This window comes from Prionailurus viverrinus, chromosome A3 (assembly GCF_022837055.1).
Source record: "Prionailurus viverrinus isolate Anna chromosome A3, UM_Priviv_1.0, whole genome shotgun sequence".
Lineage (NCBI taxonomy): Eukaryota > Metazoa > Chordata > Mammalia > Carnivora > Felidae > Prionailurus > Prionailurus viverrinus.
The window spans coordinates 88,077,935-88,094,241 of record NC_062563.1 but is presented as its reverse complement, the minus strand read 5'-3'; the positions used below and the strand labels follow the sequence as shown (position 1 = coordinate 88,094,241).

General features: G+C 45.9%; 1 protein-coding gene across 17 annotated transcripts in view; it reads left to right on the top strand.

Annotated features, from left to right (window-relative positions):
• ADD2 (adducin 2) overlaps window positions 1–16,307 on the top strand; it is a 105,064-nt gene that overhangs the window by 46,106 nt on the left and 42,651 nt on the right. For 4 of the 17 annotated variants that reach the window (XM_047853633.1, XM_047853634.1, XM_047853638.1 and 1 more), the window contains exon 2: window positions 11,009–11,621. Coding sequence is in view for 4 of the 17 variants with exons in the window: in XM_047853646.1 (XP_047709602.1) it covers window positions 15,671–15,747 (77 nt within the window). In the remaining 13 variants the exon portion in view is untranslated. The other 13 variants (XM_047853630.1, XM_047853629.1, XM_047853645.1 and 10 more) reach the window with 12 other exon arrangements.

The window sequence follows — 16,307 nt, the reverse complement described above, 5'->3', positions numbered from 1 at the left end:
GCCAGAGCTCAGTGACTTGCTTCTGCTCTTTATCCTCTAGCTGCAAAGGGGGCTCCTCCACTGTCACAGTGGCCAAGTGTGGTGGCTGATTGGATCTACAACTTCTGACCCTTTGTTCCAGGCATCCCCTTTGTCATCATGGCGCTGCTGGTGACAATATGCTCTTAAACCCCTGTGACTCAAAGCGTGGTCTGTGGACCATCAGCACTGGCATCACTTAAGGCCTTTTGGGAAATGCACAATCTCAGGCCTCACCCCATACCTGATGAATCAGAACCTGTAGGTTAGCAAGATCATCAAGCAATTTGTATACATATTAAGGTTGGAGTAACCCTAAGACCGTTCTAGAGACCAGAAGTGCAAAATCACGAGGCATCAGCAGTGCTGTGCTCCCTCCAAAGGTTCTAAGGGAGAATCAATCCTTCCTTCTTTCAGCTTCTGCTGGCTGCTGGTGTCCCTTGACTTGTGGCTGCACCACTCCTATATCTGCCTGTCTTCACATGGCCATCTCATCTGTGTGTCTTATAAGGACACTTGTAATGGGATTTGGGGTCCACCTGGATAATCTTGGACGATTTCATCTTGAGATTCTTAAATTAATTTCATTGTTCAAGATCCATTTTCCAAATAAGGTCATATTCTCATGTTCTGGGAGTTAGGACATGGACATATTTTTTGAGAGGCTACTATCCAACCCATTTACACACCCCTCAGAACATTCCGAGGCAGCGTGCTTCCGAGCTACTTGCCATTGCTCACCCTCCTCAGCTGGTCCAGCGTGGTGTTTGGATTCACCCATACAGCTGACAACTGCCACATAATAGCATTATTGAATACATCTTCTGTGACAGACATTGTCCTATGTGCTTTTCATGAATGAATCCATTTAATTGCAGCAGTTCTTTGGGGTTGCTATCATAACTACTACCCCCACTTTATAGATGAGGAAACGGAGGCCCGGGGGGTTCAGTAATTCTCCTAAAATCTCACAGCTGTTGGGGCACCTGAGTGGCTCAGTGAGTTAAGCATCCGACTTAGGCTCAGGTCATGGTCTCACGGTTCGTGAGTTCGAGCCCCGCGTCGGGCTCTGTGCTGACAGCTCAGAGCCGGGAGCCTGCTTAAGATTCTGTGTCTCCCTTTGTCTGCCCCTCTTCTGCTTGCACTCTGTCTCTCACATTGTCTCAAAAATAAATAAACATTAAAATCTCACAGCTGGTGGAGGTGAACCTAGGATACAAATCAGGCAGTCTTCCCCAGAATCTGTATGCTTTAGCATATAGTAATGCTTCTGAAGTTATGTAATGTGTTTCCAAAATTATAGAGGGTTCTAAAAGGTGTAGGAGAGAGGTGCCATGAGTGCCCTTTGTCCCACTTCCCAGAAACGCTGGGCACAAAGAAGGCAAAGATGGAGTGTGGGCAGCTGTCCTACCCCTACCCTATAATGTATGGAGTTGGGGGACACCCCGCTGTTATTTATTCCAACCCAAAGCCTTTTTCATTTAACACTGTATCGATGCACACAGCCTGTCCAGGCTAAATGCCTTATGGGAGTTTATTATCAAAAAGGTCTTTAGGTGGATGTTTAGTAGGCTTCATACACTTTAGTATATATCCTTCCTTGGGCTAGCACATTCCATTTGTTTACTAACCACTTGTAAAACCTTATTTAATTTGCTTTAAATGCCCTTATTTTGAGTGGTGAGAAGTAGGCTCTCCCATGTGTTAGCTCTCCTTATACCTTTCGTGATTTTCTGCCTTAGTTTGCAGTCCTTTGCCACTTTTATCTTTCCCAGACTGAAAATCTCACCCCTTTCTTTTGAATTCTAGGCTTACCTGCCAGGAAGGGCCAGAAGTCTTTTATTGCCAAGACACAAGCATGTCAGATGGCTGGGCACAGCTTTTAGTACCCATAATAAATAGCCAGGTCAAGGGGGTCAGGGAATTAGCTGGAGAAATCTGTTACCAGTCCAGGCATTCTCATCACTGATGCAAGGAGCATTGTAACAGCACTGGAATCTCTAGATCACCTGCTCAGATGGAAGAGTGGAACCTACCATTTAAAGCTGCCTATCAGCCAAAAATCTACCTATGTCTTTAGTACAGAAATTCAGCAGCAAACATAATCTGCCTAATTTTATTAAGCTCAGTTTCACAAATGCATTGACATTCCCTTGAGAACATTTGATAGGGCAGTGAGCCCAGATGTATGCTTGCTGGCAAGATGGAATCCAGACTGACTGCAATTTTAAAAATTCAATTGTTATAGTGTCAATATACCACAGGAAAAATGATTTAATCTAACATTTATTGAGCCCATATTATTTACCAGGCCCTGTGCTTTCATATATTATCTCAAATAATCCTCTGAGGAGGTGCTGTTCCTCTCTCCATTGTACAGATCAAGAAACTGAGGTCTAGAGAAATTAATTAATTTGTCCAAGTACACGCAGCTAGAAAGATGCAGAGGCAGGATTTGATCCGAGGCCTCAGTGCTTTTCAGAGCCTGGATTCTTACCCACAAGGCTGTAGTGTGGAGCCAACTCCCTAATGTAAGTAATGTGAGATAGCTTTGGACTTCTACTCCCCTAACCCTCTCAGGAGTTCTTAATTTCCCTTCCATTTGCTTCGAATCTGTCTATTCCCAGTATTGAGAAAATGCAGGGCAGATCTCAATGGCAGATCAGGGAGGGTTCTGAAAGAGGATATAGGAGATGGGAAGTAGAATTTATTGAGCACCTACTATGTGCTAGTCCCTCTGGAGAATACTTCCAGCCAGGGTGGTTTTCATCCACTTAGCAAATCAGAAATCCAGGTAGTGGATCCATCTCCATTTTTGTCTCACATTTTAAGCTTTGCTTTGGCTTTCTCATCATAGGACGACAAATGTCATAATGTCATAATACGTTATGACATCATGCTCCTGTCTCACAGAGGGGGAAGATACCTCCTTGGGAGAACGTGGATGTGCATGGAGCAAAACATGTTCAGCAGCCAGGCACATCAGCCTGCCTTGCAATTGTGGATATTGGGGCACTGCCTGGTGGAAGTAGGACTGACAGCCAACAAACTTAGTTGCTGGTAAATCCCCAAATCCAGGTTTATGGGCCTCTCCTGAAGCCTCATGGCCTCTTTCTCTTGTCTCCATCCCTTGGCTTCCTGACCCAGTGGGTGATCTGCCATCCACATGTGAAAAGCGGTTCCAAAGTTGGTGACCTAACTTCTAAGTTGTGTTTCCATACTTCGTCAGTTCTAAAGCACACATTTTCCCCACATGTCAGCATTTTGAAATTGGGATGTGTCCTCCAGTTAATGATGACTTATAATTATAACTGATAATGGTTTTCCTTTCCTAGTAATACTTGAAATAATAGCGTGTCAGTCAATGATGTCTTAGATTTGAAGAAATAAAATCATGCCAATGTTTATTTTTACCCCTCACTATCAAATCAATATCTGGGCTTGTATCTTTCTGCCTTCACTTCTGAGGCCTGAATCAAAAGTCTTCCTTATGCTGGCCTGTGTGATTGATTTCCAGAAAACATGTGGTTTCCTGATCATCTTTTGCTAGAAGCTATTTTTCCTGTACATTAGAGGACTTGAGTTCATCTTATTTGAGAATAAAGTGAACGAAAAAACAATTAGAAGTGTCTTGAGAAAAGACACTTCAGAGGAACATAAGTGATCTGGGAGACTCAAAAGTGCTTGCTTCTTGTAATAATCTGCTATAGGAATCACAAGAAAAATGTCAGAAAATGATTTGGTTTTCTTAATGTAGTTCAAAAAGACATGGCTTCTAAGAAATAGGAGAGGATAGGCACAGGAGCGAAGAGCTTAGGAGGAAAGGGGCGGAGGTGAAAATGGAGATGAAGGAAAGTATGCAACAGACAAAATGCCCCATATTCTAATTAAAACCATACCAGTTCTGCTGAATTAACACCAGTGAAGTTGGAAATCCTGACAAACTGTCAGAACGCAAGGAAAGTGTCAATAATAAAACTAATGAGGGGAAAAATGAAAAAATGTAGAGAACAGAGATTCAGTATATGGATAATTGGTGATCCTGAGACATTAGGATTCAGTTAATAGAAGACTATCTTGAGCTAAAAAAAAAAAAAAAAAAAAAGGTGTGAAGATGTTGTTCAGGGTAGGCTGTCTGCTGTAACAGCAACCTCAGAATCTCCAATCAGATGCTCAATGGACTGCTTTTAGCGACACTGTGGTTCCTTCCATTTGGCAGCTGCATTATCCCCCAAGGGTACCAGAATGTCTACTGGATCCTCTGCATCCAGCAGGGAGGCAAGAAAGGAGAAAGTGTAGACAAGACACTTCTCTCTCTCTTTTTTAACGTTTATTTATTTTTGAGAGGGAGAGACCACAGGGGAGGGGCAGAGAGAGAGACTGAGACACATAATCTGAAGCAGGCTCCAGGCTCTGAGCTGACAACACAGAGCCTGATGCAGGGCTCAAGCTCATAGACCGCGAGATCATTATCTGAGCCAAAGTCAGACGCTTAACCAACTGAGCCACCCAAGTGCCCCTGCTTTTTTTTTTTAACTTAAAAAATTGTAAATCCAAGTCAGTTAATAAACAGTGCAATAATGATTTCAGGAGTAGAACCTAGTGATTCATCACTTACATACAACACCCAGTGCTCATCCCAACAAGAACCCATTTCTGCTCTTAATTGCCTGGGCTATAGGTGAGGCACATCACTTCTGCTTATATCCCATTGACTTACATCCCATATGGCCCTTGCCAGATAGATCGGAGTGGGGCTGGGAACTTGGGTGCCCAGGAAGAAGAGGAAGTAGGTTTGGTGAGCACATGGCATTGTCTATGATGCAAGTACACATACAGATATACAGAGAAGTTGAAATAGTTCCTCCCTTAATACCTTCACAATAAAATCTAAACCATACAGAATAATAGCGAGGATCACAGAGAGGACAGCAAAGCCAAACAGCATGCCTCCTAATTTTTCCATCTTTGTCCTGACACTTTGTGACAGTCTGAACCTCACCTCTCAGGCTTTTGGGATGTCTCCACATGGATATTCTAGAGGCCAGTAGAGTTCTCCATGTGAGCCTTTAGACCCTCTGCCCTTTAACACTTCTTCACCATCCCTTCTTCCTGGGGCTACAAAGTCTTCTCACTGGGGTTGTGAAGTTTTAGTTTCTTTAGTCTGGAGAGAGGAGAGATGGTGTCAGATCCCCTTCTAGTCCTAGGTGCAAGGTGTTCTTATAATTTTCTCTTATGCCCAGTTAGTGAGGAAAACCCTTCCAACACCACCAATGGAAAAAACAACAAGACAATTCTGGCTTTAATGTGCTAAAAGAGCATTTATTTTCATCTCTGTGGCTGTAGAACTTTATTAGACATAGAAGGGCACATCACCCAATAGCTGTTTTCTGGATTTCCTGGCTGGAGGTGGGGATGGGGGGCAAGGATAGTCCTGCCACATGATTCAATGAGTTACATTTTACTTTCCTATTGAAGAACACATGTTCTCAGATTAGGTCAAAAAAAGCAGAACCAAATGTTTTATGTTTGAACTTGACAGAGGTAAAGCTTTTCAAAATATAGCCCCATTGGTCTTAGGTATAGTCTTGCCAGAAGCCAAAGGTAGACAAGATGACTGCTTAAAAGTATCTGTGACTGGATTCTAGGACAGCCTGAGGTGTGGAACAGTGAATCAGAGGACATGTCAGTTCAATTAGACAGTCTTTTTGATGAGCTTTTATCCACAGAGTGTGCAAGTTTGGCTGACCTTTTCACTGAAGGGACTATTTGAAGGCTGAACCCAGCCTTCCTGCTAGTTCAGCATTGTCTCTGCATCACCAGGAATTCCTGAATCCCCCTTTCTTTCCTCTTCATTGAAGGCATGAAGTCCACATGTTTTTGTGATTGGTGGCAGACATCTGACAAGTGGATTAAAGCTTAATGCTGGAGACCCAAGGTGGGGACCTCCCTGGAACTCCATGGTTCATGAGGATCCACTAGAGCACTGGCCCCCTAGTATTGCAATGATTGCTTTATGAACTGTCCCTGCTTCAACTACATTGTGGGCCTTTTGAGAGCAGGGATTGGGAATCATATCCTTTGGTGTCACCATGCCAGAAATAGGAAACAAAATGATCCTTTAAGGGCCTGGCTTCTTTGAAGAATATGAAGTCTGGGCCTTGGGCTTTTGCTATTTGCTGTTTTCCATTCCCCACCTTCCTACCAGGCCCCTTGCATGTGTTCATCTTCATTTGGAGGAGGGGAGGGAATCATGGCGAAGTGAAAAGAGAGACCAGGCTCTGGAACCAGATGGGTTCAAACTATCCTCTGCCCTTCAATAGCTCTGTAGCCCTGATCAGGCCACCCCATTTCCTGGAGCCTCACTTTCCTCACCTGAAATCCAGGAAGATGAGCCCTTCACTGAAGTGTCAATGAGAAGGGCCCAGCACAACTGTGCCTATTTGGCTTTAATAGCCCGAATTCTGTTGATTGAATAATGTCTTCCTTCAATATCTAACTCAGAACTTCGGTCCATATATATATATATAATATGAGAGAGAGAGAGATCGTCATTTCAGAGGTGGTCTGAAAGTATGTGTTCAATGCTTGTTATTCTATCTATCTACATTTGTATTCACATTTTTCACTATGACTGTAGGCCTCTAGCAAGCAGGGGCCAAATCTCATTTCTTTTGGAAATCTTTCCTCTCATGCCCAATTTCAGTTCATGCTCATTCTTGGGCACCAATAGGTACTGAACAAATAATTGTGCTTGTCTAGCGAGGGGCAATGGGACTGATTTCAAGCGGTGAGAAAAAATACTGGGTCCATTCATTCCACAGCAGCACAATTTCTAGATGATAGAAGAATGGAAAAAAGTGCCTACCAACCATTAGGTCTGGGGCCCTTTACTAAAGGGCTTTTAAAATTCACTGGACTTTGCTAGGAAAAGATGCATCAGGGATGCTCAGAAATGAGCACTTCTTAGACTTGTAGCAGTCAGGAGATTAAAGGGTTCTTCCAGCCAAGGGGGTTTCCAGAGATGGATAGAGAGAGACTTTACCATTTCTCTCCTTCCTCCTTCTCCTCTTCTTCTTTTAAACTATTTTTGTCCTAAGTGGTCACAGCAGTTGATACCTAATGTAAAACTTGGGAAATTCAGAACCGTATGAAGAAGCTGATGATAAGCTTCACCCATAATCCCACCATGCAGAGCTGCGAGCTTTCTCTTTATCTGAACAGACCAGGCAGGGTGTGGTCCAGCCCCTTGTTCAGCAGTCTCCATTTACTTAGCAAAGTAACCGCAGCAAAGCCATGACCGGCTCCTCCCTCCCTTCTGGAAGTCTCAAGGATCGGTGAGCTTGGGTTCTGACTTGGTCTGAGGCTTGGAGCAAATGGTGTGCTGTGGGGCTGGGGGCCTAGGGCTTTCCAGGGCTGGGACCACCCCAGGGGAGTCCATGCCCATGGTGGTGGTGGGGGTAGCTGGGAGTGATCGCTTGCAGCATCTTTCCATTTTGGGCCCAGGGTGCTCAGACTGTCTGTTCCTGTTTGATACCTCCCGCTGAAGGGGCAGGAGACAGGCACCCACCTCTCTTAGGTGCACATGGAGCTCAAACAGCTTCTAACAAAAGGTCAGACAACTTGGGCATCTGTTACTTTCCTTCTAGACCTTCTGTTCCTTTTAGAGCAGTTAAGAATGACCCATAGAAATGTGGTTTTATACTCGAGTGATTACAAACACCTGGTGTTCGGTGGGACAGTGAGGAAAATGACTTGTGACAGAGAGCATCTTTCGTGATTTGCAGTCCCCAGCTGCTCTGCTAGGAGGATGAAACCCCAGGCAGAGTCTTTGCCGAGTAGGGGTCAAGGGTGTGAGGATACAAACTGGGGATACTGAGAGGGAGCCTCAGGGCTCCCCTGAGCACAGAATCAAGGGTCCTGGGATGGGGGCAGGAGAAGGGCTGCTAGAGGGCAGAGGTGAGAGAGACAGATAAGGGGGCAGGGCTGAATTGTGGAGAGCCAAGGGGATTGTGGCTGGTGGTATGTGGTGCATATTGCTTTCTCCTCTGTCTCCCCATAATCAGTGTTATAATGTGGAATTGGATTTGTTAAAGAGTTGTGGTCAATTGCTAGAATTCTGCTTCAAAATAGGTAGGAAGATTGGCTGCCAGAGGGGGCCCAGCCATTTGGGTTGTACAACAAAAGACCATTTTGTTTTAAAGGAGGTGATCTGGGCACTAGGGAGCCTGCCATATGTGCTTCCGTTAACACTCAGCACCTTACCATGAAATAGGCTGCTTAGGGCTCTGTTTCCCCACACTGTCCATGAGCCCCCCTAGGGCCTAGAGCCTCTCTCACCTCTGGCACCCCAGGACCTGGACAGTGCTGCTTTGCCGAACTGGCCGAACTTCCAAAGTACTGTTAATTGAGTTTTGGTTCAACTAACATTCATTCAGCATCTGACTGGCACCACGACTTGTGGCAACATGGGAAACAGAGAAATGCCAAAGACACAGGCCCTGCCTGCTGAGGAGCTCATGGTAATAGTCTGTTGCTGTCAGATTGTAAGTGGAACAAAAGAGGTGAGGAAAGATGATGGGAGAGCCTAAGGGACAGGGGTGTGGCGGGGAGGCTTCCAGGAGGAAAGGACAAAGAGCTGAAGAGGAGAGCTGAAGGGAGAAGGCAAAGAGGAAAGAGTTCTCCAGGGAGAGATCAGCACGGACAAAGGCATAGAGTTGGGAACCAGCCTGGTGCCTTCTAGGTCCTGGGCACAGCCTCCGAGCACCCACGAGAGGCAGGGAGGGTGGGGGCAGGCACTGAGAGATTCATGGGGCTTTGTGTGCTGGCTAAAAGCCTGCATCTTATCATCTCTCTTCAGAGAGTTGTCAGACCGGGGTCCCTTGAGGTCCATTCAGGGTGGCAGTCCTGCCCCAATTGCTAGACCCTTCTGAGTGGCCCTGGCATCACACCTTTTTCTCATTAAGACTTGTTGATATGGTGTCTGTCCTGGCCCTGCTCAGCCTGACTGTACAGTCAGAGATCTGATAGTTTTGGTACCGCAGGGGAATATTTTGCAATATTTGCCTATGATATCTTTCAGGCCTATTTTCATTTTAATCAGGGGATAATACTACAACCTATGGAATGAAACTCTAATAGTGGAATTTCAACACCAACAGAGATTAGGATGGGAATTATTATTTTCAGGGTCCACTTATCTGGGGGAAAGATGTCTGTCTTCTTACATGAATAACACAGGTCACTTCTGGGGGCAAAATATTAGTTTTCTTAGTGGATACAATTAATAGCTCAGACTCTGAAAATCCAAATCTTAGCAGGTTATGGCCACTAAAGTATACCTCATATCTCATACCCTGTGGCATGGGCTGCTGGGGATGGGGAAGAAGCTTGTGCTTTGGATAAGACAACTTACGAGGCTGCAGGATTGGTCCTTATGGGACATCAATGGCCACCTGTAAAAGAATAGCAAAGGAGCACCTGGGTGGCTCAGTCAATTAAGCATTTGACTCTTGGTTTTGGATCAGGTCATGATCTCATGGTTAGTGGGTTCAAGCCCCGCATGAGGCTCTGTACTGACAGTGTGGAGCCTGCTTGGGATTCTCTATATCCCTTTCTCCCTGCCCCTCCCCCGCTCTCTCCCTCCCCCTCTCTCTCTCAAAAATAAACAAACTTAAAAAAAAAAAAAAGAATAGCATCCAGAGTTATGTCAGCAAGCCCTGCCCTAGAGCTAGACAGCCCTGGAAGGGAGGGTCCCTTCCATGTTGGTAGATGTTGGACAGAAGCAGCATCAGGTGGTGGCCATGGCCCTGTTCTGCCTAAAAATAAAACTAGTGGGAAGAGGACCCCAGCTGGCAGTTGGACGTGCAGAGCATAGAGAATAGGTTATGGAAGCAACTGCCAGGTCCCTAACTAGAGCCGTGAGCATCAAGACTGGGCTCAGGGGCCATCACAGTACTGAATTGCTGAGCCCAGGGTACCCCGTCCGGGCTGAGAAGGAAGCTGTGCCTCAGCAGGCATGCAGTGTCCCGGACTCCCTCAGGCACACAGTAACTACCAAGATGCAATCTCCCTGTCCCTCAGTGGTAAGTCAAGTCTTCCCAGATGCTCCGCTGTGGGCAGTACTGGGTCAGGGATGGAGCTGAGCTGGCCAGTGAGGCAGGACAGTCAGGGACTGGGCCTGGGGCCATGGTGGGAATAGGAGTTGGTGTCTGGGATGCTGCCATCTCTGGGGGAGACAAGCATCCTTGCTCTGAGCAACAAGTGAACATTGCCCAAGTGAAAATGGAAAACTGTGTTTTTTGAAGACCTTGATCCCCAGGATTTTTGGAGTAGTAACTCATCCTTGTTTGTAAGACTTTCAAAACTTTCCATTCCTCCTTCAGGGGTATTTCATGACCAGTTCCCCAGGTATCAGCTGGGGGCCTCTCTTCCCCTTGAATTCTCAGTGAAATTGTCTTGAATCCACCAATTCATAGCCTGTGCACCTCCAAAACCCTTCCACTTTCCTGGGGTGTGATATTCTTCAGGCTTCTCCTGCTTCTTTGGCTGTGCCCAAAATTCTCTCATACCCATGTCTGTGAGTTGAATAGCTGTTAGTGAAGTATTGGGGGGTGTGAGGAAGGGGTCATATGCCTTCCAGCACAGCAGCCCGTGACCCCTCTGGGCTCATTCGGGAGTTCCACATTGTCCCTCCACTGTGTAGAGCAATTTCTCTCCCCTGTTCCTTGAAGCCAACACTCAGCAAAGAGATTTTTCAATTCCTCTCTTTGAAAGGAGTTTTGATACCATTTGTCAAGATAATGAAGATTTCTTTACTTCTTTTCATAGGTATAATTTGCTTTTAAACTAAAATTTCATTTCTACTTCATTTTAAAGAATTTCTTAACAGTCCTTAAAATAAATCAGCACCTAATGGTGCTACAAAAACAGGATGAGGAGTCCTGGTGGTACAGACAAGACCCTGATATTTGTTGTTTGTGTTTTTCAGCTTCCACCCAGATGTTTGAAATCCTGTAGATGTGGTTGGAGTCCCTGAGAACGAAGCAGGGTGCACGGGCCGAGCACTGAGAAGCAGCAGCCTGGGACAAGGCTGGTCCAGCCTCCCGGTAATTTGTCAGCAGTTTTTGGTGGTGACAGGGAGTGAGGCAGGCTTTTTGGTTGAGGTCATCTCACCAGGATGAGCTTCCAGTTTCCCAAGTCATTGCCACGAACTCCCCCAATCCTGCTGACTCGAGAGCTCCCATGAACTCTGAAGGACTTTAGTGGTCATTAGTGCAATCCCCTTGGAAGAGGCAGAAGCCCCTCTACAGAATCCTGTAGTCACGGAGCTCCAAGAAGAGAGACACCACCTGACAAAGCAGCCTGTCCCATCTTCCTGTTCCTGAGGAGCTCCTGCTGGTACAAAGTTTCCCCTTGTACCCTCAGCTAAAATCTGCCCACCTAATTCTGGCCCTGGAGTCTCTAAGGAATCCGTTTCCTCCCTCTTCCACATGGCAGCCTAACAGACATCTGGGGACAACTGGGGTGGAGGAATGCAGGATCTGGAGCCAGAGACAGTCCTGGTTGAAATCCTGACCTCACTGTTATCTGTGTGATCTCAGGCAAGTTAGTTAACCTCTCTGCAATTCACTTTATCTGTAAAACTGTGACAATAACATCTGTTCTATGGAAGCGTCCTGGGAATGAAAATGAACCATAAATAGAAGTTACCTGGTGCTGTCCTGCCACCAATTCTCTGATGCAAATGGGGTGTCCTACAATTCAGCTCAATTCTGACACTACACTGAGTTAAAGGGCACACAGGTTAACTACCACAAGTAAAGGGCAAGGTCACCAATAAAATTGTCCACACTTGAGGCACCTTGGTGGCTCAGTAAGTTAAGCCTTTGACTTTGGTTCAGGTCATGGTCTCATGGTTCTTGAGTTCAAGCCCTGCTGTTGGGCTCTCTGCTGTCAGCACAGAGCCTGCCTCAGATCCTCTGTCTCCCTCTCTCTCTGCCCCTCCTCTGCCACTGTACTTCTCACTTACTTGGGTATAAATTTGAGGGTTCCCATGCTCCCTCTTTAGTCTCTAATTCACTGTAACAACTCACAGAACTCACTATAATTGTGATTACAGTTTTACTATAAAGGATTCAACTCAGGAACAGTGAAATAGAAGCGATGCATAAGGCAGAACATGGGGAGGGTGGGGGATTGGTGCAGAGCATCCGTGCCCCCTCCTTGCAGAATCTGGGTGTCTCACCATCCCAGCATACCAATCAGGAAGCTCTTCTAAGTCTTGCTGTCCAGAGATTTTTAATGGGGGGCACCACTGGGGACGGGGGCTTTATTAGTACTAGGCATAGTTGTTTAAATCATCTGCCACTTGATTGAACTCCATCTCCTTCCCCTCCTGTCCTCCATGGTTGGGAATGGGGCTGAAGTTCCAACCCTCTAATCATGTGCTTGGTCTTTCTTGCTGGCTAGTCCCTCCCTTGAAACATCTAAGGGCCCGCCATAAGTCACCTCATTAGCATAAATTCAGGTTTGATGAGATGGACTCATTATGAATAACAAAAGACCCTCTTCATGTTTTTTGGATATCTTAGAAATCTCAAGGCTTTTTGAAGCTCTGTACCAGGAACTGGGGACAAAGGCCAGATACATTCTTTATGATGTCACACCTGGCCCAAAAAGCGCTTGCCTCTGATGGTCACCATCCTGCTTATCCTCTTTTTTTGTGATCTCCAGGTTGACATGTTCCCACTCTCTGGTCAGAGAACGACTCAATCTCATCAGTCTTTTTCTGGATGTTCTTTTTGTTAATATAGCTCAAGATTGAGTTAGTTTTTTGGACTACAACATATAATTACAGTACTTGATATGCACCTGTTTACAGTTGAATCCTAAGCCTCTCATTACTTGAGTTCCTAATGCTGTAATGATTCTAGCCCCAAACAACACATAATAAGAGCAAATGCTTAAGAGCACTCGATATACACCAGGTGCTGTTTTAAGTTCTTTACATACATTAACTCATCTAGATCCTCAAAACAGCCTAAAGAGGTGGTTAAATAGTTCCAATCCCCATTTTGTATATGGGGAAACTGAGGCAGAGAGGTTAGGTAACTTGCCCAACAAGATCACATAGCTAATAAGTGGCACAGTTAAGATTGGAACTCATCACGTTCTTATTCCAGAGTCCATGCTTTAAAAAAAAAAATAGATTTTAGTTTTAAGTAATCTCTACACCCAATGTGGGGCTCAAACTTATAACTCCAAGATCAAGAGTCACCTACTCCAACTGAGCCAGCCAGGCGCCCCTAGAGTCCCTGATTTTAACCACTAAGCCACACTGCACGTAAATTTGGTCACCTATGTAACATGTTAGAAGGAAAAGAAGGAGCACAAAAGAATGCCTCTGGTGCACAAAGTCAAAGAGTGGTTTTCTCTGCCCCCTGTTGTCATGGTGAGGGAGTCAGGGCTTCCATTTTCTAACCCAGTCCCATTGGAGCATCTCTGGAGTAACCTTCTGGGATGGGCTCTGAGAAGTGAAGGCAGGGCTGGGGGCATGGTGATACGGGCTCCTGTCCAGCAGAACCTGAACTTTTTTGTTCCTCATGCTTCAGGGAGGATAATGCTACTTCAAGCCTTCACAGACCCATTCCTGGGAATGCAGCCACTCCAAGGGGAAGGAAAGAGGGTCAGCCTCTGGTGGGACCTGGAGTCATAAGGAACACAGGGAGCTCATCCCCATGTGCACATCCATTGTACTCATTAGAAGGCTGCTTGTTTTTAAAGTAACATCAAAAACTGGGGCTACAAAAATGCCAAAGAGAATTACAAAGGGTGGGGCAGTGCCTCTGGAAAAATGTCTGCAGTGCTGTCTGCCCAGGAGAGTCTGGGTGGTGACTGCGTGTGTGCACAGCTCTGATGCACTCCCATTGTCTTTGTCCTTGCAGTCCCTTTCCTTACTGCCCAAGTTGCAGGGATGAGGCTGTCTGAGAGCGTGGTGGAGGTGAAGTATTCTTAACTCAACCTATGCTCAAGGGATTGACTTGAACCTACAAGGCAAATGTCAATAGGTCATGTGTATTCTTTGCAGATGTTTCTCTTCTGGCATCTGGCTTGAGGGAGAGGCCCCAGGGGGAAGGGGAGAATATGAGGATGCACAAGGAAGGTCTCTTGCTCTGGAAATCCAGATCCTCCATCCTTCTGCTTTTCTATACGAATCTGTCTCTCTCCATATGGTGTACAGCTGGAAGGAGCTCCAGAGTTCATTCTGTTCACTACCTCATTTACAGACGGACAAGAGGAGACCCCAAGAGGGAAATTACTACTTGCCCAAGCCTTTGCAGCTAGAGAATGACGGGGGGGGGGGGGGGTGATACTGCAGACTCTGGCTTCTAGTCTATAGCTAATCCCACCAGAAACATCCATGATGGACTCAATCGCTTTCTCTACTTAAATGAAGAATCTGGCTTGAATGTTACTAAGCACAACATCAGCCACTCTAGCACTCTGCCAAATCCGCTACAAATCTTTCTTTAGAGAATGCTTTTTGTTTTTTTGGGTGTTTTCGCTGCCACTTCCGGAAGATGCCTTCCCCATACTCCATCCCTTGCAGGCAAATAGCTCATCTACAGGACTGGTAGGCATGATGCTGGTTGGGGGAGATCTGATGAGGGCATTTATAAGGAAATGATTAATTACTGAAAGAATTAAGAGGAGATGTCATGGTTTGGCAAACTTGTAAAAGCGGGTTGTGGTGGCATTTAGAGCACTCTTGCTGTCCCAGGTCAAGTGTATGGTGGCAGGTGGTGACTGGGCTTGGGATAGTCATGGGAAGTGGCACCTGGAAATAGTATTAGAAGATGAGGCTTTGTGCCATCTTTGGCTGGCATGCTAAATGGCCAACACCTGGGATGTATACCTTCCATTACATGGTACAACTATTAACATCTAGCCAGTGGTATTTCAACCTGGCTGCCTATTGGAATCACCCAGGGAGCTTTTAAAAATCCTGATGTCCAGGTCACACCGCAGACTAATAACATGAAAATCCTTGATATCAGTATTTTTTTCAAGTTTCCCAGCAGATTTCAACCTGCACCCAAGTTTAAGAACCACTGCTTTAGGCCACAGGTTCAGGCAATAAGCTAAGGGACTCTGCATATGTTCCCTCCCTTAACTTTGCCATTTGCTATTCCCCAAAAGGGGAAAAAGAAGGAAGGAAGGAAGGAAGGAAGGAAGGAAGGAAGGAAGGAAGGAATGGAAGGATGGAGGGAAGGGAGGGAGGGAGGAAGGAAGGAAGGAAGGAAGGAAGGAAGGAAGGAAGGAATGGAAGGAAGGGAAAAATGGAACGAAGGTAGGAAGGAAAAATGAAAGAAGAGGGAGAGGAAGAAAGATCACCTGAGTGTTCTGGGCTGATGGGGTGAATTCCCACTTTACCTATTACCTAATGCTTCATCCTGTCTGCCCCACTCAGAAACTATAAGGTGGAGGGTAGAGGCCTGACAGAAGATGGAAGAAGTCACATACAGCTCACCGACAACAAGAATATGCTTTACTAGCTGTCAGCAAGGCTTCTTGTGCAATGAGCTGCTGGCTGTCATGAAGGTCAAGGTTTGGACTAACAGAATGGGCCAAAGGGAAAGAAGAGATCAGGATGAGGAGGCAGGAGTGCTCTGAGGGAACAAGAGAGCATTCCACCTCCTCATGGAATGCAAATGTGAGCCCATGGAGGTAAAGTGAGGGAGGGACAGGTTAAGGATGAAAGCCAGTGTCCTGATCCCCTGTAATGCTCTTTTGTTGGCATCTCTCTACTCGTGTTCAGAAGCTAATTCTTGCTCGGTTAAGGCCCTCTTGCTGAGAAGGGGATCACACAACAGGGAGAAGGCTAGAGCTCTGTAAGGCTGGCCTGAGTGTTGAAGGGGCATAACCTTGATTTGAAGGCCTAGTGGTGCTGACACACGAAGGGAGACTGCTGTGGCCAAAGTCCCACAGCTGGGAGGTAGAGGCTGGAACTGCAGAGCCTGCTTCTTCAGAAGGGCTCCAATATAGTAAGAGAAGACATTCCTATATTTGTCCTCAGACCTTAGGAAAAAAAAGCATGCTTAAAAAGGGGTCCCAGTCCAACTCTCCTAAGGCTGCCCTAGTCCTCATTCGTGGGATCAGGTCTAGATATAGTACTTTAGTAAGTACTAACTCCCAATATATAGGTTTACACTATATAGATATGCATCATAGAAATGCTCCAAAAGATGTGCAGGTCATACTCACACTGGATTCCAAACTGTCCACTT